The 24,976-nt window shown below is 56.4% G+C and overlaps 1 protein-coding gene across 4 annotated transcripts in view; it reads right to left on the bottom strand.

Annotated features, from left to right (window-relative positions):
• Positions 1 to 15,547: 15,547 nt before the first annotated feature.
• The window catches only part of KIF1A (kinesin family member 1A), an 89,413-nt gene continuing 79,984 nt past the window's right edge, over positions 15,548 to 24,976 (bottom strand). For all 4 annotated transcript variants that reach the window (XM_082630899.1, XM_082630900.1, XM_082630901.1 and 1 more), the window contains 9 exons: positions 24,660 to 24,721; positions 24,193 to 24,338; positions 23,438 to 23,632; positions 22,868 to 22,945; positions 21,880 to 22,004; positions 20,849 to 21,001; positions 20,101 to 20,293; positions 19,045 to 19,163; positions 15,548 to 18,670 (listed from right to left, as the gene is read on the bottom strand). In XM_082630899.1, the coding sequence (XP_082487025.1) occupies positions 18,628 to 18,670; positions 19,045 to 19,163; positions 20,101 to 20,293; positions 20,849 to 21,001; positions 21,880 to 22,004; positions 22,868 to 22,945; positions 23,438 to 23,632; positions 24,193 to 24,338; positions 24,660 to 24,721 (1,114 nt within the window). In that variant the 3' untranslated portion in view covers positions 15,548 to 18,627. The remainder of the gene's footprint in view (positions 18,671 to 19,044; positions 19,164 to 20,100; positions 20,294 to 20,848; positions 21,002 to 21,879; positions 22,005 to 22,867; positions 22,946 to 23,437; positions 23,633 to 24,192; positions 24,339 to 24,659; positions 24,722 to 24,976) is intronic.

Raw genomic sequence — 24,976 nt, 5'->3', positions numbered from 1 at the left:
AAAGGTCCTGGGCTGAGTGGAAGCCTTGGGTGGAGAGGCCCAGAAAGGACCCCCCACAGAGCCCCCTGCCTGGAAGGATGCCACGGTCCATGCCCAGGCACAAGGCCAAGGGCTGGGGCCCCTCATCCCACGGGGCAGGGGAGGGGAGGTGGTGGGTCCACAGGCTGGAGGGGGCCTTGGTGGAGCCCCCTGAGGTTAGGGGAGGGGCACCCTGACCCAGGTTGTTTGGGAGCCCTGGGGCTGGCACTGGAAGTCGGGGGGAGAGAGGGAGAGAAAGATGGAGGGGCTGGGGGAGGGGGAAGAGAAAGGCGGCGGCATCTCCATCCCTGGCCCAGGTGAAGTTCAACCCAGCCGGGGCAGTCCTGGCCCCTGAGCCCGCTGAAGCTCCCACCATCTTCCCGCCCCCTCCCAGGCCGTTGGCCTCGGTGTCTGTGGCCACTGCCCCCGGGAACGACTCCAATGGCTGCAGTACAGGCAGGAGTGTCCTGTCCGGGTGATGACCAGTGCCTCCGTCTGCCTCCTCGTGGCTCTGGGCCTGCCCTCAACGGCCCGGCGCGCTGTGTTTCTGCCCCTGCCGGAGTAGGTGGACAGAGACCTGCATCACCTGGTCAACCAGGTGGTGGTGACCGCCCGCTGCTGCTGAGCTGGACGGATCCTGCCCCCAGGGCCAGGAGGTCGGGCCGGGAGGCCGCCCTGTGCAAGGTCCTGCAGAGTGTCTCCTAGGTCAACACCTACAGGAGCAGGTGCGTCATTTCAGCACGGCCTGAGGGGAAGCTCCGGGGGACCCTGCTAGGCCCAGATCGTCATGGATCTCAGGATGTGTCCACTCCACTGGGGCCAGAAGGCCTGGCTTGGAACCAAATGACTGGATCAGCACAGACACCTGCACTAAGAAGCCCAGGAAGGCGACCATCCTGAGGATTCGTGCTAGAGCCCGGAACCCCCCAGCTGGGGCCGGGGCAGTAGCGGTGGGATCCCCTGACAACCTCAGGTGGCCAGGTGACCAGAAGAAGGATCGGGAGGCCCAGGCCCCTCGTTGGCCTCCCCCGCCACACAGGGAGATTTGTTCATGCAGAATGAGGGCGGACAGGCCGCAGGCAGGGCAGTGTCCCAGGCTAGACCTGCTTTCCTGCCTGGCCACCAGCCTCAACCTGAGGGAGACAGACTTCTTGGCACTGAAACAAAGCAGCAGGGCCCTGGACCTGCAGGGTGGTCAGCGTGGCCTGCTGGTAAAACCCCCTCTGCCCATGCAGGTGCCCCACCCATGGCCAGGCCTCGGGGTCTTCCGCTGCCAGGAGGTCCAGGCTCACCTGGCTGCCCCAGCCACACTGACCACCGGCAGCAGCTCACCTGCCCCCTCCCGCACTTGCTCTGATGAGGTGGTGGGTACCTCTGGCCCCTGGGCACGCTGCTCTGGGCCCAGGCACAGGGATGCTTCAGATGGCCCGTCGGCGGGCTCCTCAGAGAGGCTGTTTGTGTGGCCCAGGCTGGCGGCAGCATCAGTGCCCTTGGCCGCTGCTCCAGTGCCGAGGAGGTCAAGAGCGGCTGCCCCGTCCCTGGCTCAAGTGCAGAGCTTCTCGTGGTGCCAAGAGCACGGCCACAGCCCCTGCCCCCGTCTCCTCTTGGGGCTGCCTACTGGCCAGAGTGGCAGCTGGCCGGCAGAAGGAGGTGTGGCCCTGGCCCGGCATCGCCCCCTCTGGAAACTGCAGGGCATGAAGTCCGCCCCACGGGGTCCAATCCTGACCACCAGTGGGCGGGGAGGGGGTGCCTGAAGGGGGCACCGCCATGTCATCATGAAGAGGTAGCACCTTGGAAGACAACCCTGAGCTGCAAGTGACCCCTGCAGGGCCAGACCCGAGTTGACTTATTCATCAGCAAGTAGAGATAAAACCAGCCCCGTGACAGGCACTGGACCCCAAAACGTGCACCCCGGAGCCTCAAGGGCTGCGTTCTGAGGCCTTGCATGAGGGAGCGGGGAGGAGAGAAGCTGGGAAGTGGGCCAGATAGGATCATGGGGCCTTGCAGGGGAATCGGGGCTCCATGGGTGCTCTGAAGGTGGGGGAGCGTTCGTGTCAGAGGAGCCAGAGGCGCTCTTTATGCGGGCCTCTCCTCGTGCTGCTCTGGGGGGTCCAAGGGAGGGATGGCCAGGACCAGGGTGGCCAGGCCAGACGTTGGCCAGGATGAGGGCTCCGACCGTGATGAGGGGCAACACGGGACTCAGTGGGCCACTCTAGAGGGGCGTGGCTAAGGAGGAAGAAAGGGGGCCCCCAGGAGTCGCGGTGTCCTGGTTCCAATGCGGAGGGGTGTGATGTGAGGGCCGGAGGAAGCATGCAGCAGGCAGAGGCAGCGGAGTGACCTTCCGTAACCAGGAGGGCGCTCTCTGGAGAACAGCGGGGCGGGATTGCCCAGGGGTCACGCTAGGTTCTGTCTCTTCTCAAGGACACGCCGGACCCCACCCCCACTCCTGCAGGTACCGGTTCTGTAGTCTTTGCGCCTCACACACTGGACTGGAGGCCGGAATCGCTGTCCTTGGCGATGCTCAACTTGCTGGTCCCAGCCCGGCGCCCCGCACGGGTCAGGGACAGGCTGGACAGGACAGCCCTGGCGGGCGGGGCCGGAGCTTCGGCGAGGGGGCGGGGCCAGCGCCCCGGAGCCGCCCACGTCCCCCGCCGCTCCAGGTTCCGCCCCTCGGCGCCAGGCCCGGCCCAAGCCCAGGACCCCGCCCCCCTCCTTTCCTAGGAGGTTCCGCGCCCCGTGGGGCTGGGGGCCTCTGGGGCAACCCCTCTTCCCTCCCCAAAGACGGTTCAGGCTCCAGGAAAAGAGCCGGCGGGGGGGTGGGGGGGCGGCTCCCGCCGCTGGTGGGGAGGGGGAGGAGCGCCGGGGCTTTGCCTGCCCCCTCGCCTGCCTCTCACTACGCAGCTGTGTCCAGCTCTGCTTAAGGTTTTTAAGTTAATTTACGAAGGGAATGTGAATTCTGCACTGCGACCCAGATGAACAGGGTGAGGATAGCATGCTCAACAGAGACCCAGCGGGGGGCACACAGGCAGCTCGGGTCATGGGTCCGTCCTGCCTGCCGCTGTCCCTCGGCCCTAACTCCTTCCTGTAGGACTGTCCCAGTCTGCCGAGGCCGGTGGGGCACTGTAACGGAACACCACAGGCTGGGTGGTTTGTAAACAGAGCCCCGACGTCAGTACCCACTTGGTCCGGGTGCCGGCGTGGCCGGGTTCTGGTGGGGCCGGCTCCTGGTTCCCAGACCACCGTCTTCTGCTGGGTCCTCACATGGTGGAAGGGGTGCGGGAGCTCCCCGGCATCTCTTTCATAAGGGCGTTAATCCCGTCCCTGAGGGCTGCACTGTTGTGACCTAATCAACCCCCGAAGGTCCCACCCAGCTGCCGGAGTCCAGCTCCAGCGAGTCCAGGGATACCTGAGGGATGGATAGCGTCGGCGAAGGAAATAAATCTATTACACTTCTTAAAGTATCAGCATTGCATGTTTCTCTCTCTCATCCTCTCCTTTATTGTTTACAATCACAGGTTTATATATTATAGTTGATTACATTACCAGGTATGTGACCAAACAACCTTAGCACAATCAAATCTCAAAATATTCTACAAAGATTTTTTTAAAAAATATCCCCTAGTTTCTAGATGTCCTATGAAAATATTTCCCCAAGTTCCCATTAATCACAGGTTATTTCTTAGTAACCAAGCCAAGCAGTTATATGATTATTTTAATTGTAAAAGTTGGAGCTACTTGATCCTATTTCTCTTCTTGCATGAGCAACCTTTTACAATGGTTCCACGAAAATACTTACAATATACCCTGCATGCTCTTTCTCGTTGTTTCCTCCAACTGAGACAGTGTTTTTATCCCTATCCTAGCAACCAATTCTGCTCCAGTCATTTGCTTTTTTATAATTAATCTTCCTTTATAATAGAACCATAAATTTCCTATGTCATCAGGAACTCCGGCCCATGGCCATAACTCCATACTAGAGGGTGTTTTTCATAAAAACATCCCCTTAGTACCAGGCTCTTAAGTCTTTACCTATTTTCCCGGGGCTTTAGTGGGTACTTCCCATTCTGTGGTAGTTTCAGGAGGGAGAGTCCTAGAGGAATTTTTCTTTCACGTGGAGCAACATCCCCCAAAAATTGCCCCTATAGGTAAATTTATTATCATAAAACATAACAACAGAGCTGTAGTCCACCTTCCTGGCATGGCGCTGCCTTGCAGTTTCGCCTTCCGTTGCTTCATGACTTTGTCATGGTGCAATGGCTCCAGGATGGCTTCCAACACCCAGCACCATCCCATCCGGCATTAGGATTCCAACATAGGAATTGTGGGGACACACAGACATTGTGACCATAGCAAGGGGCAAGTGATTTGACTTAGGTAATCACCTAGAGCTTGCCTGGCACATAGTATCACAAAGTGCTGGTGTCTATTAGGAACTTCCAAGCCCCCCTAGATGAGAACCACTTTGTTAGTGAGAAGTGCCACCCAAGAGAAACAAAACTGAGACCTGGGCCCCTGCCCTCTCCCCTCCCTGCATCCCGGCCAGCACACACGCAAGAACGCCCATGTCCCCTTGCCTTTCCTACCACCTCCAAATTTTACACCCCAGCTGCCCTGTCCTCAGCCTGCCATAGCCTCTGGAACCCTCCCACCTTTTCCCTGTTGGCCTCAGCTGGGAGCCCAGTGTGCCAGGGCCAGCAGGCTCTGACCTGCCCTTAGGATAGCCTGAGGTCCCTCAGTCCAGAGCGTAGTCCCGCAGCCTGGCTGCCTGAGTGCAGATTCAGGTGGCTTCCTTACCAGCCTCAGTGTTCTCTCAGTCTCAGTGTTCTTGCCTGTATCCTGGGATCCTTGGATCCAGGGTCACCTCTAACATTTGTAGGGCCAAGGACATGAGTACAGGTGAGACCCAGGCACATCCAAGTGTTGAACTTACCCCCGAACCCTCGGAGTCTGGCCTTAGTTCCCAGCCCAGGTCCCCAGCCCTGGAGACCACAGGGGGCCCAGGGCTGAGGAGCTGCCCCATCCCTGGCAGGGCTCCCCGGGAACCTGAGCCCTATCCCCATCTTCAGGGTCTGGCCAGGGCTCCTGGGAGTGATTCCCTGGCTGGGAATGATGGGGGTCAGGGTGGCCTCCCTCAGGCACCCCTTTTCAGACTTGGGATCCCGAGGACTCCCCCAAACCACCACCTGAGCAGAAGACAGGGAAGGGCACGTCCCGCCTGCACTGTCCCTCTGAGCAACTCTGAGAAGCGGTTTTCAGTGCTCCTCCCATCTCATCCCCTGGACTTGATGCAAGGCCCCTGTGGGTCCAGGCACTGCAGGCCTTGGTCCCTCTATTTGTACGTAATATTGCCATGAATGGTCACTATCTTCCTGTCAAGATGCCGAGGCAGCTCTGCATCAGACTCGGGGAAGGTTGTGGGCCTGGAGAACCCCAGGCAAAGCTTGAGTTTCAGGTGTTGACTTTGAGGCCTGGAAATGGGGAAGCCTTTAGAGAGTCAGGATAAATGGCCACCCATGATATTTAGCGGCAATACCTTTGATAAAACGGTCACCTGCATCAAGGCCAGAGCCAAAGATCACCAGGAAGGCTCTGCCAGCAACCAGCATCTGTTTTATTACTCACTGCAGCGGGGGACTATTAAGATTCACATTTATAGCAGGTACATTTATAAAACTCTATCTTAAGAATTATAATTCTATCAGGTCCCCATTTGAGATGTTGTTTGATCACTTAGATGATAGCATTAAAACTGAAAGAGAAAAACATCAGAATTATTTTAGAAGACAAAACAAAATTCTTGCTGTGGTTCTGGATTATTTTATTACCCTGTTTGTGACAACAAGATACTGTAATTACACTTCCCACAAATGGAATAACTTGGAAGCCCTCACCTTCTAAGGGAAAATAAAAATGATTTTAGTGGGGAAAAGCACCTCTCTTGGTTCTAGATCTTCAGAAGCTCGTGGGAAGTTGGGGGCAACTCGGAGGTGACTCATTTCTGGGACCCCTTGACCTAGAGCCCATGCCCTGTGTTTCCAAAACCTGTGGGTGAAGTCCCAATAGAAGTGAACGTTAGATCTTAGGAGGAGAAAGGAACGCGAGAGTTGATGAGATTGAGGTGAAACTTTGGATGAAAATTGGAATGCTTGAACAGACTGCAGGGGAGGTGTTTGCATCTGCTGTAGCAGAACGTATTCTGGGGATATGTACTGTGTCTGACTGGGGACAGCATCCCCTACCTAATCCTGTAAAACGGGAGGCGTGTAAACCCACCCTTCAGCCAACATTGATTGGGAGTTCTAAATGGGGGTCAATGAGATTGTCCAGCCCACAGAGGTTATTAATATGAAATAGTATAGGACGCCCGATGGACGGAAGGGGATTACCATCTTCTTTATGTCCAGTAGAAGCTGGAGCACAGAAAGGACAAATTGAACTCTAAGGCAAAAGAACTATTGCCCCATGTGGAGCACAGACTGGGCCTTAGGGTAGAAGTCAGTGAGCGCCACCCAGCGGGGACCACTGGGATGCTGCACTGGGACATTTCCGTCTGAGATGATTGGTCAGCTATTGGGCTTTGATTGAGATCACTCCTCTTACCCTGGGACATAAAGTAATTCTGAAACATCCTAAGTGATGCCAAAGAAACCGCCAGTGGGGAGGTCAGTGACCGGAAGAACTCCCGAATAAGATGGAAATTTTATTTACTTATTTATACAGGTGCATATGCTCCCAGAGGAATATCCGTGATCAGGGAGCCTCTTTCCCCCTTGCACTGACTTTGGAACCCCTGAGGAGCCGCCAGACGCCATTACCGCATGGACGGTGCCCTATAAGCAGCTCTCAACAGACCAACAGAGGGCTGCCTGGTTTACGGACGGCAGTTCCAAGGGGAATGGGCAGCATCCTGCTTGGATGGTCACCATCTGATCAAAGAAGGTAAAAATGAATCAGCTCAGTGGGCTGAATTGCATGCTGTTTGCCTCTGCGTTTGAGTTTTTACTGACTCATGGGTGGTGGCCAATGGCCTTGCCATACGATCAGGTAGATGGTCAACAGAAAACTGATCTGTTAAGGAGATGGTCCCATGCAAATCACTATGGAAATTTAAGGGGTGCATTAAATTAGGACATTTCGATACCCATCAGAAGAACCCCCTTCCAGGATCAGAGGTGATTGGAATTGGCAAATGGCTATCCCAGTGCTTTTGCCTAAGGTGGCCACAGGGGCCCATGAAATGAGTAGACATGTGGGCACTGCAGCCATTCAGAGATGGGCTGAATCTCTACAGGGTCCTCCTGCACCCGCTGAGGCACAGAGTTCCAGCAAAGGCTGTGTGTCCATCAACGAGAGAGGCTGAGACTGCAGACGGCCGGGGGTAGATTCCCGGCTGGCGGTGGCTCCCACAGGGCTGACAAGTCAGATTGATGCCCCATGGCCCCAGGTGGCCACAAACGGGTCCCACTAGGAGCAGATGCTCACCCTGCCCTGGGCTTTGCGGGCCTAGTGGTAGATGCAAGCGCTCAGAGTGTCAGCAAATAACTGGAACAGCAGGGTTTGCACCAGTTTGTATGGTCAAGTTCCATTTCTTCAGACCAGAGAAGACACTTTCATCTTCAGAGTAATGGTCTGACAGAGAATTGGAACAGGCGATTGAAACACTGGCTGTCTAAGCGGTGGGGAGATGTGGCGCAAAGGACCGGTAAGTACTCACCCTCAACACAAGGGGCCACAGGCAGCTCCTCCCAGAGAGCCTCCTCTGTTTTTCTGGGGGGTCCAGGGAAAGGGGTGAGGGAGAAGCTTGCCCAGCTATACAAGTCTAGGAAGACTTGTAGAAACGGGGAAGGATTCTAGTGCGACTATGCGGTTTGGTGCACATACATTAACGATTGCCTTGTCTTCTTAGTGCATTTAACCCCTCTTATCAATATGTAATGTCTCTCTCTGCCCCGGTAGTTCTCTTTGCTCTGCAGTCTATATCTGATATGAACATAGCCACTCTGACTTGACTTTAGTTCATGTTTGCGTGGCATATCTTCCTCCATCCTTTTACTTTCAGCCTCCTTGTCTGATGATGGTTTCAGTCAGCTTGTGAAAGGTGACATGGATTAGTGTTTTTATGTCCATTCTGCCAGACTCTTTCAACTGGCATATTTGATCCATTTACATTTCATGTGGATGTTGACATGATAGGGCTTTGTTCTGCCATTTTATTTTTTATTTACTGTTCGTTCCTTCTGCTTTTGTTTTTCTTCTGTAGAATTTACTTTTAGAATAGTTTTAGATTTGTAGACAAGTTGAGAAGATTATACAAATAGTTCCCATGTGCCCTGTACTCACGTCCCCATTATTAGCATCTTACATTTGTATGGTGCATTTGGTACAATCAACGAACCAATATCGATTGTTGTTACTGACTAGTGTCCATAGTTCATTCCTATAGTGTAGTGTTACCTAATGAACTTTTCACGTCCCAGCATCCCATCCAGGATGTCACATTACATCTAACTGTCCTAACTCCTGGGCTCTCCTTGGCTGTGACAGTTTCTTAGACTTTCCTTGTTTTTGATGACCTGGGTTTGTTTTGATGACCTGGTTTTGACCTGGGTTTGTTTTGATGACCTAGTTTTGATGACATGGCTGCTCTGGATGCCTTGGAAGCTGAACCTGAAGAAATGGGCCCACCTCACCTTATACTTAATTTGTCTCCCTGGAGGGTGGGCATGTAACGTGCATTTCTAAGAGAGCAGTGAGTCAGTCCTGAGCAAAACAGGAGGCTGGGAAGTTCAGGGGCTGCCTCCAGCTCCCAGCATGTGATGAACTTGTTCCAGGGCAAGTGGGGACCCCCTGTGAACCCCTCCCCGCACCCCAGTCACGCCCACAATGCGCCCCCTTCCTGGAGACACGTCGCTGGGCCTCAAGGTGGAGGGACCGGGAGTTGGCTGGTGACTCGGTGCTGGACGCCGGCCGGGCTGCAAGGACACAAGGCCCAAGGTCGTGGTCATGGATGCCCTCAGGGAGCCCAGGGCGTGCAGGAGGAGGGGCTGGGGCTGGGGGGTAGGCTGAGCCCCCTCCCCAGGCCTTTCCTGGAGCGGGAAGAGGGGACCGGGCCGGGGCAGTAGGGAGTCCTGGGCAGGACGCTCCCAGGGCAGGAGGAATGAGCTGGGGGTTGGAGGCACCTTCTGCTGAAGACCCAGGTCCAGGTCTCAGGGACGAGGCTCTGTCACCCGCCAGCCCGTGCAGGGGCCGAGGCACAGTGGGGCAGAGGCATCAGCAGGGCGGGCTTGCCCGTGGGAGACGGGTCCCCTCTCCCCAAGCCTCCTCGCCCACCCCTGCAGAAGGGTGGGCAGAGCAGGGGAGGTGGCTTTGAGCCCAGGAGCCGGGGTCTCTGCAGGGCAAAGGCCTGGCACCCAAACGCCGCCAGGGGACCCCCCGGAAAAGGGGCACAGGTGACACCGCTACAGCGCCCCACCTCGTGCCCACCTGGAGGACTCCCAGGCCCCGCAGCAGCTGCTGTTCTCTCCCTCGCGCCCCATCCCTGTGCTGCTGTCCTCCACCTGCCCCTCAGTAGACAGCAAGGCCTCCCTCCCTCCTCCCCCGCGAGCGATTCCAAAGATTAGAGAGAAAAAGGCCATCAAAACCAGTATGAATTGCCTTCCAAGGAGTTCAGCTGGGCCGAGCGCTGCAGAGGGTGCTGAGCATGGAGGGTGAGGGCAGGGCCTGGCCACCTTCGTCGGCTGGCCACGCCCCAAACAGGAGCCTGTCACCTGCAGCATCACTGGTTTCCCCACCGGACGCCCTGCTCCTGGCGATGCCCCAGCTTGGGGATCCGCGTCCCCGAGCAGGTCGCCTGAGACCAGCCAAGGCTTCCAGTCTTGCCACCAGAACCAGTCTCGCTGCTCGGAGGGCCGTGTCTCCACCCCCTTACAGGCCCTCTTGTTTTCTTTTTCCCACCCAGCGTCTGTCCCTCCTGGAGCTCAGACTCAGGGAGTGGGGGCTTGCAGCCTGGAGGGCTAGGAGCTGATCTCTTCGGTTGCCCCGGTAGACAATTTTGAGGTTTAGGACTTTCCCACAGGTGGGGAAGGCGACTGCCCCCCACCCCCACACCGCCCTCCGGGGAGAGGGGTGAGGTTTGCCCCAGCAGGAAGGTCCCCCAGTGCCAGCCTTGCCAGAAATCCACCCATTGTCCCCTGGCCTCCGACTTCACCCTGGAAGGCAGACAAGCCCCCAGACTCCAGCCTGGGGTGTGGGGTGTGTGTGTGTGTGTCTGTCCTTCCCTTGTACGAGGCCCCTGCCCTCCCAGAGGAGCTGGGAACAATCTGGAAGACCCTGAGACCTGACGGCTGGGTGCACAGAAGCCAGTGGTAAAAGAAATGTTCACATATTGAGGTCTGGGGAAGTCATTCTGGCTTAACACATGCGTTAACTTGAATTTGATGCTGACTAGAACAGCCTGTTTGTGGCTTATCAGACATACATTGTATGGATACCTCTGCTTTAATTATTAAAGAAAAGGCACATTGACCGGAAGTAAAGAATGTCCATGTTAAAAAAAAAGATGAAATGCCTCCCTTCCTGGGATGCCGATGCTGGTCCTCATTTGAGGATAAGACTGCCTCCCAGGCACAAAGTCCACGCTGACTCGCTGTGTACCTGCAGGTCTGTTTTTTTAAAACCTTGAAGGAATGTAACCCTGACTTGATTGATGTTCTTTGTTCTGACAAGTTATAAAGCTGCTGAAAACTCTGCTTCTCCAGAGCAGTTTCCCAGTCATCTGGAGTCTTCAGTCTGGCTTCAGTAATACTTTCCTCCTCCTATTACGGATTACCGGTTATTTTGTTCGACACCGGGTTCCCCTCAGGGCCCACACGGTGCGTGAGTGCATGGAGAGACGTCCTCTCCCCCTCGGGAGCTGCTGGCCTTCTTCCTTCCCTAATGGTCACCCCGCTCCCACCAGGTGGGGCCTTTTCTCCAGGTGTCCAACATCTGCTCAGGTCAGAGCACACAGAACCACATGACCACGCAGACCTCCTGACTGGAGTTTGATGGTTATTCACACTGAATAATCAATGTTAATTGAGTTTTTATTTCTTTAAAAAATTTATTTATTTATTATTTATTTTTGTCTGCGTTGGGTCTTCGTTGCTGCACGCGGGCTTTCTCTAGTTGCGGCGAGTGGGGGCTATTCTTCACTGAGGTGCGTGGGCTTCTCATTGCAGTGGCTTCTCTTGTTGTGGAGCACGGGCCCTAGGCGCATAGGCTTCAGTAGTTGTGGCACGCGGGCTCAGCAGTTGTGGCACGTGGGCTCAGTAGTTGTGGCGCACGGTCTTAGTTGCTCCGCGGCATGTGGGATCTTCCCGCACCAGGGCTCGAACCCATGTCCCCTGCATCGGCAGGCAGATTCTTAACCACTGCGCCACCAGGGAAGCCCAGTTTTTTGTTTATTGATAAAACTTAAATGGTGCGAAGCCCACCAGTCTTAATAGTGAACTTCCACCTGTGTGACAAATGCACAAACCCAGGTAACCCACACATTTACCCAGATAAGAACGTTTTCCCAGAAAGTCTCGCATCCCTTCCCAGTCAACCCTGCCCCTAATCAGAGGCATCTGGCTTCCTGCTTTACTTCATCACAGGCTTGGGGACAGTCAAATGTAACCAGACTCCTGCATCTCCACCTGGGGGCCAGCAGGGAGGTGGACTGATTTTGTTTCCAGTGTCAGAGTTTTGCTCCTTTTTATTGCCGAATGGAATTCTGTTTCATGGATGAGCCACAACTTGTTAATCCATTTTTCCTGATGATGAACAAACATTTAGGTTTTCTTCCTTTTTTTTTCACTAATACTTCGTATAAGTCCTTGTAGACAAAAATTTTTTTTTTGAGTAAATACCTGAAGAATTTTTCTAGACCACAGGGCAGGTGAATGCTTAATTCTGTAAGGTACCATCACTACTTTCTGCAGGGTGGTTATAGTTTTTACACTCCCAGGAGCAATGTATGAGATGCATGGTATCTATAAAAGTCGGTGCTGTGAAGACTTTCCCACATTTCCTGTTCTCCCTGGTGTTTAGTTCTCTCGGTGGTGGGAAGTTGCATTTCCCTGATGACAGGTGATTTTACACACATTGTCAGGAGTCTACTTGTTGGTCATTCAAATGCCTTTGGTTCTTTTTTTACTGAGCTGTGTATCTTTTTTATCACTGAGTTATAATCATTCTTCATATATTCTGGATACAAGTCCTTTGTCCTATAATTGTTTTACAAATATTTCCTCCCAGGTCCTGGTCCATTTTCTCAATACTGTCTTTGGATACATAATTCTAGAAGTTCTACAGTTTCGCATTTTACATTTAGGTCTAAGATCCATTTTGGCTCAACTTCTTAACTTTGTGAAAAGTGTAAGATCTGTGACCAGATTCTTTAAAATATTTTTTTTTGCCTGTGGGCATCCCATTGCCCCAGCACCGTTTGTCGTGAAGACTGTCCTCGTGCCCTTGAACTGCCTTCACTCCCTTGTCAAAATCAGTTGACTCTTCTTGGGTGGGTCTATTCCTGGGCTCTCTGTCCTGCTCCCTTGATCTATTTATCTGCTCTTTCACCAACACCACACCATCCGGATTTTTGAAAGCTGATAGTAAGTCTTGAAGCCGGGTAGTGTGAGTCCTACAACTTTGGTCTTCTTCAGTACTGTGTTGGCCCTTCTGGGTCTTTGGCCTTGACATACAAACTTTGGAATCAGTTTGTCAATATCTGGTGTCCTGGCACTGTGATTGGGGTACATTGAGTCTGTAGGTGCAACCAGAAAAACTCACATCTTTACAGCAGTCAGTCCTGCAATCAGTGAACACAGAAGGTCTATCTACTTACATCTTTGATTCCTTTCGTCAGAATTTTGTTTTCTACAGACGGATTCTGAACATATTTTGTTTGATTTTTACCTACCTTGTGTTTTTGTTTGTGTTTTTTTTTAACTTATTTCTCTCCTTTTCTGGGCGCTACTGTAAATGGTGTTTTTAAAATTTCAAATTCTAGCTGTTTGTTGCTGTTATATAGGGAAGCCACTGACTTTTTCTTATTTTTATTTTACATTGCCCCATGTGGGGCAACGATGAGTAGAGTTGCTTTAAACATATGAATATCAGTTTTCTAGGGCATAGGTTTTCATTTCTCTAGGGTAGATACCCAGCAGTAGGACTGCTGAGTCATATGAAAGTGTATGTTTAGCTTTCTAAGAAATTCCCAAACTCATGTCCAGAGTGGCTGTACCTTTTGCATTTTCACAAGCAATAGAGGAGAATTCCAGTTGCTTTGTTTCCTCACCAACCCTTGATATTGTCAGGTTTTGTTTTTTGTTTTTAATTTTAGCCTTTTTAATATGTGTGTAGTGGTATCATTTAGCATTTCTAAATTGGGTTGTTTTATTTCTTATCATTGAGGTTTGAGAATTCTTACTGTATTCTGGAGACAAGTCCTGTGCCAGATGTATGATTTGTGAATGTCTTCTCCTTATCTGTAGCTTGTCTTTTCATTTTTTTTCACAGAGCAAAAGTTTTTTCATTGTAATGAAGTTCAATCTTGCATTTCTTTTCTTTCATGGATAGAGCTTTTGGTGTCATGTCCAACAACACTTTGCCTAGCTTCGTCTCCTGGAGATTTCCTTGTATGTTTTCTTCCAAAAATTTTATAGATTTAGATTTTACATAACATTTTGAGTTACTTTTTGTATAAGGGATGAGGTTTAGGTTGATGTTCATTTTAAAAAACATATCAATGTCCAATTGTTCCAACATGATTTGTGGAAAAGTCTATCCTTTCTCCATTGATTGCTTTTACACCTTTGTAAAAAAAAAAAAATCAGTTGGCCATATGTGTGTGTGTCTATTTCTGGGTTCTCTCTTTTGTTGCCTGGATCTATGTGTCTGTCCCTTTACCAACACCACACTCTCCTGATTACTGTAGCTTTACGGTAAGTCAAAATTGGTTAGTGTGACTCTTTTGACTTTATTCTTCTGTGTCAAAGTTGTTTTAGCTCTTCTAGTTCCTTTACTTTTCACATAACTTTTAGAATCAGGTGGTTGATATCTACAGGAATTTTGATTGAGATCATGTTGTATTTATAGATGAATTTGGGGAGAGATAACCACTTAACAAATATTGAACCTTCTAATTATGAATATGGTGTAACTCTTCATTTCACTTAGGTCTTTGATTTCTCTCATCAATGTTTTGTAGTTTTCAGCATACTGATTTTTCATGTTTTCTTAGACTTATACATACATAGTTCGCATTTTTGCTATTTTAAATGGTACTTTTTTTAACTCAAATTTTCAACTGTTTATCGCCAGTATATAGAAATAAAATTAGTTTGTAATTCAATACCTTATAATAATGTATAATGGAAAAGAATCTGAAAAAGAATATATATACGTGTGTGTGTGTGTGTACATATATATAACTGAATCACTTTGGTGTACACCTGAAACACTGTAAATCAATTATACTTCAATAAAAAAATAAATAAAATAAAATTAGTGTTTGTATATTGACCTTGTATTCTACAGCTTTGCTTAACTCATGTATTAATTCTAGCAGATTTTTGGTATATTCTTTAAAAAAAAAAGTTTTTTTTTTTTGGCTGTGCGGCATGTGGGATGTCATTTCTCCAACCAGGGGTCGAACCGTGCCCCCTGCAATGGAAGCACAGAGTCTTAACCACTGGACCGCCAGGGAGTCTTTTTAAATTTTCTACCTATTATGCCATTCTTCCATTCTGATCTGTGTGCCTTTTCTTTCTTCATTTGGCCTTACTGCACTGGTTAGGATCTCTATTACCATGTTGAACAGGGGTGATGATAGAGGGCATCCATGTCTCGTTCCCAATCTTAAGGGTTAAGTATTAATATTTTTGCTATTAAGTATGGTGTTAGCTATAGATTTATTGTAGACACACTTTATCAGGTTAACTAAGTTATCTTCTATTTAAAGTTTTGATTAGCAATGGATTTTGGATTTTCGTCAAATGCTTTTTCTGCATCTATAGAGAGGATAACATGATTTTTCTTTTATTAGTTTAATATAGTGAATTACATTGATTAGTTCTTGAGCCAAACTTACATTCCCAGGATAAACCCAACTTGGTCATGAGGTATTAACCTTTTTACGTACTACTAGATTCAATTTAGTAAAATGTTATTGAGGATATTTCTCTGTTGATGAAGGATATTGGTCTGTAGTTTTATTTTCATGGAATGTCTTTGTCTGGTTTTGGTATGAGGTAACGCTGACCACATAAAATGACTTGGGGGTGACTGGGCATGAGGCTGGCAGTACAGGGGTGGCATACCCAAGGGCACCTGGAGCTGTTCAGACAGGTGCAGCCAGGTACTGAGGGAAGCAGGTGGACGCGACCACGACAAACACCGCCTTGTACCTCCCACCCCTCGAGGCTCTCTCCCCTCCCCACCTCGCCGCTGGGAGATGCATGCTGCCTCCAGACAGGGCTGGACACCTGGCCCTGTGGCTATTTAAGGCCCCAGCAAACAGACCTAACGCACAAATAAAGCCAAGCGGAGACCCGTGGGTCTGGTGTTGCATAAAGAGCCATGTTTATTTCTTAATTGGACAGAGCCTTAAGTGCACACACACGGTACAGGAGCCTAGAGCCTAACACTTGGGTTTCGGACATCAGGGAACTAGAGTCATTACATCAGGATGGCAGTTACAGTGCAGGGGCTGGGGTGTGCCACACAACCACATATGTACAAGCCACAGGGGAACTCAGGGGACAGCTGGCCGCAGGACGCGTGGACCTGGGAAGAAGCCACAGCCTGTTGTCTCTCCTGGGGGAACACGTGGCCCAGCCCCAGGGATACAGGAGGGTGCCTGCGGGGTCCCCGCGCTGAGGAGAGCTGACGGAGGACCAGTGTGGCCACCCTGCCCGTGCCTACAGCATCGGCGACATTTGGGGACCCTCCCCGAGTGCCTTGCGACATCCGCCCCAGAGGTGTCGAGGGGGGACGAGGATTGCCGGAGACCACGTCACTGCAGCCGCCCTGGTGTGTGTGTGTGTGCGTGTGCGTGTGTGTGCGCGTGTGCGCACTGTTGGTGAGCAAGACAATGATTACTCAGAACAGAGAGAGGCCTTGAAACTTACGAGCGTGTCAATAGCTGGCCCTGGGCACCAGCCGGATTGCTTTGGAGCCAGGGCCGCTCAGCCAGGAGCCCAGCATCTCCCTCCCTAGGGCCACAGCGGAAGGGGCCCACCCCTCCCTGGGGGACAGAGAGCCCTCTCCAGGCGAGCATGACCTAGAGCACAATGCGGCTGCAGCCTGAGCGGCAGCAAGCACTGAAACAAAAACCGTCCAAGAGAGATGGCTTTCTGGATCTCTCTCTCCTTCCCCACTCGCAGGACACAGCAGCCACAGCCAGACCTGACTTTCCTGTCTGCACCCCACAACCTGAGGACCCTCACGGGCCTCCAGACCAGCCTCCCATGTCACAGATGTGGCAACTGAGTCCCAAACCACTTGTCTCTGGCTTACATGGCACCGGGCACGAGAGAGCAGCTTTCCTGACTCACAGATGGAATTCTTGGACCCAGGCCCTCGCGTGGGAGCTGGCCTGAAAGGAGGAAGTAGTGACGGGTAGGGGCCACCAGGTGGGCCACACCTGGTTCCAAGTCACTGCCAAGACGGCGCAAGGCCCAGACGAAGCAGCCCTGGAGGCCTCCATGGCCGTGGAGGCCCCTGGATTTGGGGCGATTCCCAGAAACCCTCGCGGGGGCCCCCTGCCCCCCTCAGCGGGTGCTCTGCAGGTTGGCTGGCCCCAGACACCTGTGCCCGGGGTGAGAGGGCCTTGGACTCTCCGGAGGCCACGGCCTCAGGCTGGCTGACCTGAGTGGCCGTGGTCTGGCCCTGCACCTCCAATCTCCCCGTAGGAAGGAGGGGCTCTCGGAACTGACCCATCTTAGAACAACTCACCCCACCTGTCTCTCCTCCCTGCCCTCAAGGCCATCATGATGGCCAGCATCAGTGCTTGCTCCAGAGCGTGCTGTCCCCTCTGCTCTCTGCGTCTTGGCCTCTGCCTCCAGGGAAGCCCTGTGGGGGGAGCACAGGCCTGCTGGTTTCCGGATAGTGTTTGGCTTTAGTCCGGAATGTGAACCCTCCGTCACCCCCTCTTGGGGGACGTGGTAGGGACGGGTCTTGTGCTGCGGTTGCTATTTTCCCTCGAGCTAAAAAGAGGGTGAATGTGCCTCTGAGTGTAGGAACAGGTCACTGAAGACCCCAGGCCCGTGGTTTCTCTGAAGGGTTTATGGCCTGGGCATGACACACGGCCAGACTCTCAGCCCGGGGCTGGCTCCTGCCCGGTCCCGGGCAACCCTCAGGCATGGGGTCTGCAAAAGGGACGAAATGGATATTGTCACGAGAGGGCAGAACGAGACAAGGGTGACACCCTCGGATACAGGAGGACGCTCCCTTGATGACGGATGACCCCAGCACGGGCTGCCCTCACCTGACCCCATGGAGTTTTCTCACGGGGACTCACAGAAACTCCTCTCCTGGGGCAAAGAGGGGAAGTCATGATTTCTTCCCTGGAGCGACCTGGAGCTCACCCCGGGTCTCACAGTGGCTGGAAATGCTGCACCAGAAGCCCCTCGCTGCCTGAACCACCTCTCAACACAGCTCCCCGCGCCCCGCCGGCCTGGACACATGACACACCCGGTGGGACCCTGACCACTCCCCCATCTGGTTCCCACCAGGACGGCCGCCAGCCAGGTGCCTGCGGCCTCACCTCCCACGTACTGCCAGGGACGGGCTGCCGGCGTCACCTCAGGTGGCTGCTGTCCAGGTGAGACGTGGGTCCTCCCTCCTGCGAGGAAGAGTGTACCCACCTTCTGCGCTGCTCGGACTTCAGGCATCAGACCCCCCCAGACACGCACACGCACACGCACACACACGCACGCACACACACGCCCTGGGACCAGGGCCTGCCCCACATGCCTCTGGGCAGAGGCCTCAGCTCAGGCCGGGCAGGTGCCCCCGTGGTGCCAACCAGGAGGTGCCCGGCCTGTACAGACGCCACCTCACTGTGGTCTTCCCAGGCGGCTGCCCCGCCTTGTGTGTCCCTAAGAAGCTTGGGAGGTGCGTTTGGGAGCAAGCGGGTGGGTCCACCTGAGCCCTGCGGGTCTACGTGAGGGCATTAGAGATGCACACTTATAAATAAAACACAGTCTTACAGTTAACTTCTGAGTGGACTGTTTCAGTGTCACTAACTGATGTATATTAATTATAGTCCGTTTATGCTTAAAAAAATATTAGAACGGCAGCAATGCCCCCGTGGCTCCTGTCCTCTGGCCTTCCTGGCGTCTCCCAGCTCTTCCCACCCAGGGCGCGTTCTGAATGAAGAAAGGACAACAAACGCGGCCTCTGCTGGGAGCACGCAGGTCCCTGGCCAGAGGTGGGCTTTTCGGGCCCAGCGCGGGCATCCCCAGGAGGAGGGGGCGCGTTGGCTGTCTGCTGGGAGCAGGGCTGGGCGGCGGATGACACAACAGATGGTGACAAGGGTGGGAGAGCGGGGCCGGGCCTGCTGGCTGTCCAGGAGGGCTCGGCTCAGACCCTCATCTGGGCAGACCTCCTCCTGGAGAGCTTGGACCTGCCGGGGACGGGAGAGAAGTGGCGGTCAGGGCGCCAGGCTGCTGGCATTAGCGTCTCTGGTTCCCCGGTCGCCCGAGAGCCGTAACCTCTGTCTCCTGTCCCTGTGACTCGGGGGGAGCGGCCCTCCTCCCTGTCCCGCCCCCCCACCCCAGCTTCCTTTCTGAGTCACTGACTAGGGGCGGGGCTCCGTCCACCAGGGGCCTGGCTGTCCCCAAGCCTGGTGCAGCATGTCCCCGACATGGAGGCCCGCCCTGGTTGAGTGTCGGTGCTGAAAGTCTTGGGGATTTACACACTCGGTGAGGAGCAACGGCCCGAAAACGAGAATTCACGTCCTCACGACCGTCCCCCCCGCCCTCTGCAGGCAGGACGTACCGTATGGTCCCTGCCAGGAGGGGGTTGAACGCGTACAGCCAGTCGTGCATGTCCTTGTCGCTGTTGGCCTGCAGCAGGATGCCCCGGTGCTCCGTGCACACGGCGAACGTGTTGGGGGTCTGTGGAGGAGGGCTGCCGTGAGGGGCGCCAGGCCTCCCGCGGTCAGCTAGGGGCGGTCGCCACTCCACCGGGGCCCAGGTTTGGGGGGAAAGGCCCCTCCCCCCCGGGGGAGCGTCAAGGATGAGGAAGCAGAAAAGAAGACCCCTAGGAAGGGGCAGCGCTGCTGCATGCACAGCCCGTCCTGACCCTGCAGGCAGTGGCTCCCAACTGGAAGCCTCTGTAGTCAGGACACCGGTATCTTCTTGTCATCCCCGTGGCCACGCCCGAGGCTACCATGTCACTGCTCTGTGTCCCCGTGGGATGAGTCAACCCTTCGCAGGCCAAGGTCCCTCCCCCGGGGACCCTGGCTCAGCTGCTGGCCCAGATGTATCCTCTGGGGCCCGTTAATCCTGGCATCTTCTCTCAGGCCCAAGCCCTCGACGTGGCGGGTGTGGGTGGCAGGCTGAGCTCACATCTCCCCCTCCCCCACCACAGGGAATCAGTGCCCAGTGGGCCCCGTGGCCACCAGCCAGGAGGCAGGGCTACTCACGTCCAGGGCCACTGCTTGCTCAGAGAGGAGCAGGGGCAAAGCCAGGCACAGGGGGCTGGATTCCTGGGCCCACGGCCCCGCTGGCCCTACAGGGCTTCATGACACCCACTGTGGGCGTCCCCAGGAGGAGGGGACTGTGTCGGTAGCCATCAAACGGGAGAGGATTAGCGCCTGCCCCACCCGTCACCGCTGTTGTCACCAGGACTACGAGCCCCACGGTGGGCAGAGCGAGCCCAGGACACGGGAGGACAGTGAGGCTGAGCCCAACGTCCCTGCCCGTGACGGACGGGCCCGGCTTCAGTTGGGCGGTGAGCGGACGTGGGGCCCGCAGAGGAGGACTGGGCCCGGCTCCCACCCTCCCCCAGCCCGGCCCGCCTGATACCGGCCAGCCCGTGGCCCTGTCGCACCTTGAGCATCGCCTGCTGGTCCTCGCTGTACTCAACTTGGGCTGTGGACAGGTTGAGCACAAACCTCTCCACAGCATCCTTGTCGCTGTTGTACATGTAGGCGTAGGGCCGCCGCACCACCACAAAGCGCTTGGCCCAGCCGGCCGTGTGCGGCTCCAGGAAGTGCAGGTACCCCTTCTTGGAGACGATCGGGCTGGGGATGGGGACACACCAAAACCATCTTTCTGCAGCTGCCCACCAGGTGCCCAGCCCCCGCCCGGCACTGGTCCTGGCTCTGGCTCTGGTCCACCCTCCTGCCCTTTATGTCTGCTCATTCTCCACCCGTCCTAGGTCAGGGGGCCCTGCCCGACCCCGCGGCACAGAGCTGTCCCCTGTCCTAGGTTAGGGGGCTCTGCCCGACACCCCCGGCACAGAGCTGTCCACTGTCTTAGGTCAGGGGGCCCTGCCCGACCCCCCCGGCACAGAGCTGTCCCCTGTCCTAGGTCGGGGGCCCTGCCCGACCCCCCCGGCACAGAGCTGTCCCCTGTCCTACGTTGGGTGCCCTGCCCGACCCCCCGGCACAGAGCTGTCCCCTGTCCAAGGTCGGGGGCCCTGCCCAATCCCCCGGCACAGGGCTGTCCCGTCCTAGGTCAGGGGCCCTGTCCGACCCCCTGGCACAGAGCCGTCTCCGTTCCAGGCCGGGGGCGGCCCACCTGTCCTTGCAGGAGCAGAACGGGCTGGCCGGTGCTTTAGAAGGGCCCTCACGCACCTGACCCGGATCTCCTGGATGTCGGGGACCAGCAGGCGCCGGGGCTCCTTGTCGGCCTCCGTTGCCCGGGCAGGGGAAGGGGGCTTCTTGGAATCCACCTCCGGCAGGGGCTCAGGCTCTGGGCTGGCCGGCCGGGAGCAGGGCTGTGGGGTCCTGGGAAAGCAGAGTGAAGCCGCTGCACTCCTGCCAGGAGGTGCCTCTCCGGCCCGGCTTCCCCAACAGCCAGCGTTACCCCCTCAGAGCCGCTGGGGGCGCCTGCCTGGGCCTGCCCCCCACGTCGGCTCAGACCTCCGGCCGGCCCGCTGCTGTGCCGCGCTGTGCCGCACTGTGTGGCGGGCAGGGTCCACCCCGGCACGGTGCCTTCTCCCGTGGCATGTTCTGGCCCCCCACCTCCAGCCCCTGTGAAAGTGGCTTCCGCATCTCTTGTCTCCAAAGTTAACTGAAGCTGACCCGACTTGCTCAGGGACCGTGTGCGTGCAGGGAGCTGCTGGTCCACTGCGGCCACCAGGCCCAAGCAGCGGACCCGGTGGCCAAGGAGGCCTGACTCAGGATGGCGCCCAGAGGGCTTGATGCCTTTTTCTTTCAAGAAAAAAATTTGGAAAGCCTGAGGTGTTATAAGACCTGACGGGTCAGACATGAGCGCTGTCAGCAACGTGTGCCCTGCTCCCAACACCGCTCGGCTGGTGTCAGGGGGCTCAGGTGTCCTCTAGGTTCCGCTTTGTCACCACTTCTCCACTGAGTGTTTTGTGAGTGCTGTCACTGAACAGGGCTTTTTGTTTAGTGTTGTGACCCGTTCCTGGTTTTGTTCACGACTGTATTCTAAATGTACGCTTTAGCAGAAAATGACCTTGGACAGGGCCGCGTCAGCCAGGCAGGGCAGACCCCCTCCCCCGGCCCTGCCCTAGTGTGTGGCTGTCCCCAGACACCCAGCCCCTCGAGCCCTGCCTTCTTGCTCTGTGCCCGGTCACAGCCGTTGTCGTCAGGCAGCTTGTGGAGGTAGAAGCTTTGCCGGGAGCCTGGAGCTCACTCACCTCAGGTCAGCAGCTCCGTACCGGCCCTCGACCAGGGACGGGCAGGTGGAGGAGGGGGTGAGCGTGGCCGCCCCCAGAGGGGACATGGACGGGTCCCGCAGCAGGGTGACAGACATCTCAGAGAGCTGCGGAGGAGAGACGGCTCTTCGGGGACAGCCTCAGGGCCCTCTGTGGGTAGGGACATCCCTGCCACGGCACCGTTGCCTACTTTTTACCTTCTGTTTAGGGCAACCCCACTCCAGCTGCGGGCTGGGCTCTCTTCCCAGCCTCCCCACCCTCTCGCAGCCCCCACCGTCCCCCGGCCCACCCCGCCCAGGGCTTCAGGCTCTGCCTTTTGCCCAAGGAGGTCCTCGAGGCTGTAGAGCCCCAAAGACAGAGCGAAGACCACTGGGTGGGGGTCGGGGAAGGAGTAGCCTCTGAGCCCCGACTTCAGGCCGTGCAGCCTGGCAGCCACGGCAAGAGGAGATTTGGGCAGAGGGAGAGGTCAGCACGGAGCACAAAGGCCGGGCAGGGCTGTCTACCAGGCTGAGGGGGGAATGGTGATGGGCCAGAGCACCAGAAGGGAAGCCTGGAGCCTGACGCGGGGCAGGGCCAGCCTCCTGCGGCTCCGTGGAGGGCAGCACAAGAGCCGCCCCAGCCTTGGGCATGGGTATAAGGCTGCAAGACCAGGGTGGACCCCCAGGTGAGGGAAGGAAGCCGAGGAGACGGGGCTCGGCCAGCCCAGGACAGAGGCAGCTGGGTGAGGGCCAGGCTGGATAGGGCCAGGGACCGGGGAGAGAGGGAGCCAGAGAGGACACCGAGTGGACACCCCTGGACCCGGCAGGCCCCTCGCTCCCTGCCCTCCACAGATCCCAGCCTCAGGCCCCGGGAAGCCAGCCCCTTAGCTCTGAGGCATCTCTTTAGGTTGGGAGAGGAATGTTCCTAAGAAAACCCTTATCTCCTTCTCTCGGCCACAGCAGCCCCCCGTGGGCGGCCCCTCCACACCCACCTTGCTCTCGCTGGCGCTGACGCAGACGTGGCTGTGGGTGTACTCTCTGTTGAAGGAGTGGGTGAGGAGCCGTAAGCACTGCCGGGAGAGCAAATGCCTGGTCAGGGGCCTCCCGGGACCCGGCTCTGCCACGGACACAGGCCCAGGACACGGGAGACTGGCCGAGGGGCCAGGCACCCCAGGTCAAGTTGGGAAGCACCCTCACCTCCCAGGTGATGCGGCCGTCTGAGGAAGCCCCCCGGGGCAGGTCTGGGGCCTGGGCGGGGGTGGGGGTGGGGCCAGCATCCCCTGAAGTGCGGGAGGCCTTCCCCGTGGCCCACCCAGCAGCAGAAAGGGCCAGCTCTGGTGTAGGTGGCGAGCTCCCCATCAGCATAGGTATGCAAGAGAGAGCAGGTCATTCCCTGGGGGAGTAGGCTACAAGAGGTCCCCGGATTCCAATGTGGGTAGGGTGGGGTGGGGGCGGGGTCAAGGTGACCCTACGGACTCATTCTCTCAGGTCCTGGTGGCCGTGACAAGTCACCAGCACCAGGAAAGGGCCAGGAGCATGGCCGCTGCCCGCCTGCTGCCCACCTTGACCGCCAGCTCCCGCTGCCTCTCGTTGGGAGCCTCCAGGGACGACGGCCGGCCCGCAGCCGCGAGCGGGGAGGTGGACGAGCTGTGGGTCTCGGAGTCCTCGCTGGAGATGGGGGACAGGGCCTCGGGACCAGGCCGCTGGGCCGTCTCCAGCTTCTCCCGCAGCAGCAGGTAGTGCCTGGTCTTCTCCACCTGTACAGAGGAGCACGAGTGCGGCTCTGCCTCTGCTCCCGCCAGGGCGGGGAGGGCGGGCGGCTGCTCTGAGCCCCAGGCCTGCTCAGGCCCGGGAGAGCCGGCCGCCCTGCCGGGCTGTGGCGTGTGACGTGGCGCCAACAGACCTGCCCGTGTGCCCGCCGTGAGCCGACGGGACGGACACTGTGTTCCTGCAGCCGCTTTCCGGGGGGGCCGTGCGCGCTGCAGCCGCGGCCTTGGCAAGGGCCCAGAGGGTGGACGTGGCCCCTGATGCCTGCTTCCCACCCGCGCCCCGGGCCAGCAGTCAGCGCCGCTGCTGGACACTGGCTGTCCTGGCCTGAGCGACAGAAGGGCCTCGCCCCGCCCACTAGCTTCCCCCCGCCACCCCGGTTTCTTTCTTGTCTCATCTATGTGCCCAACGGTCTGCGCTTGGGTCAAGAATGAACCTCCCGTCCTAAGCCGGTGGCTGCCATGCGGCCCTAAGCACTGTGACAGGCGGCTCGAGTGCCACGTGCTCCATCCTGGGTGGGGTGGGAACCTGGTGGGCTCGGCCCTCTCACCTCCTGCAGGAGGCTCAGCTTCTCCAGCTCCCACTGGTGGTCCAGGATGAGGCTGTCACTCCGCGGCCTCCAGCCCGCCAGGTTCTCCTCACCCCGGACGTAGGCCACGGACGTGTCCAGCACCCGCCGGCGCCGCCGCTGCATCCCTGGAGCGAACGCCCGTCAGACGCATCCCTAGCTGCAGGCTTATCCACCGAGGCAGGCGGGACCCCCACCCCAGGCCCCCAGAGCCAGGTGTCCCGTGGGGTCTCGGCTGCCCCTCCTCTCCCTTCCTCTCTCCCCTCACTGTCCTCCAGCCCCGCAGCAACTCCGGGGGGCACAAGGTGAGCACGCGAGTCTCCAGGTGAGGGGCCCCCCAAATGGCAGCGTGGCTGAAGTCACCCAGGTGATCCCAGGGGACGGGGCTCCCTGACCTCCAACGGTGCCCCACCCCACCCCCGATCAGAGAGCCCAGGGCAGACGCTTACCTGGGCTGCCCGTGTCGGCCATGTGGCACAGGCTGAGCTCGTACACGCCCGTCACGCGATTGCTGCCAGGAGTGGTGGGGGGTGGGAGGAGGAACGTCGCCACCTGGCCCCGCGTTGGCCAGGCACCGACTCTCGCCACCATCAAACGCACACTGGGCATGAGTCCTGCAGCCGCCCACGCCAAGCGGCCTTGCACAGGGTGGCTGAGGTGCTCGGTTCCCCGTGATGCAGTCCCTGTACATGGTCCCCAACCCAGACTCCCGCTGGGCCCCCCTTTCTCTTGGGACCACTGATTCTGCCAAGGGCACCCCACTAAC

This window comes from Mesoplodon mirus, assembly GCF_964341445.2.
Source record: "Mesoplodon mirus genome assembly, chromosome: 8".
Classification (NCBI taxonomy): domain Eukaryota; kingdom Metazoa; phylum Chordata; class Mammalia; order Artiodactyla; family Ziphiidae; genus Mesoplodon; species Mesoplodon mirus.
Note: the sequence above shows the minus strand (reverse complement) of the source record. Positions and strands in the feature narration are given on the sequence as shown.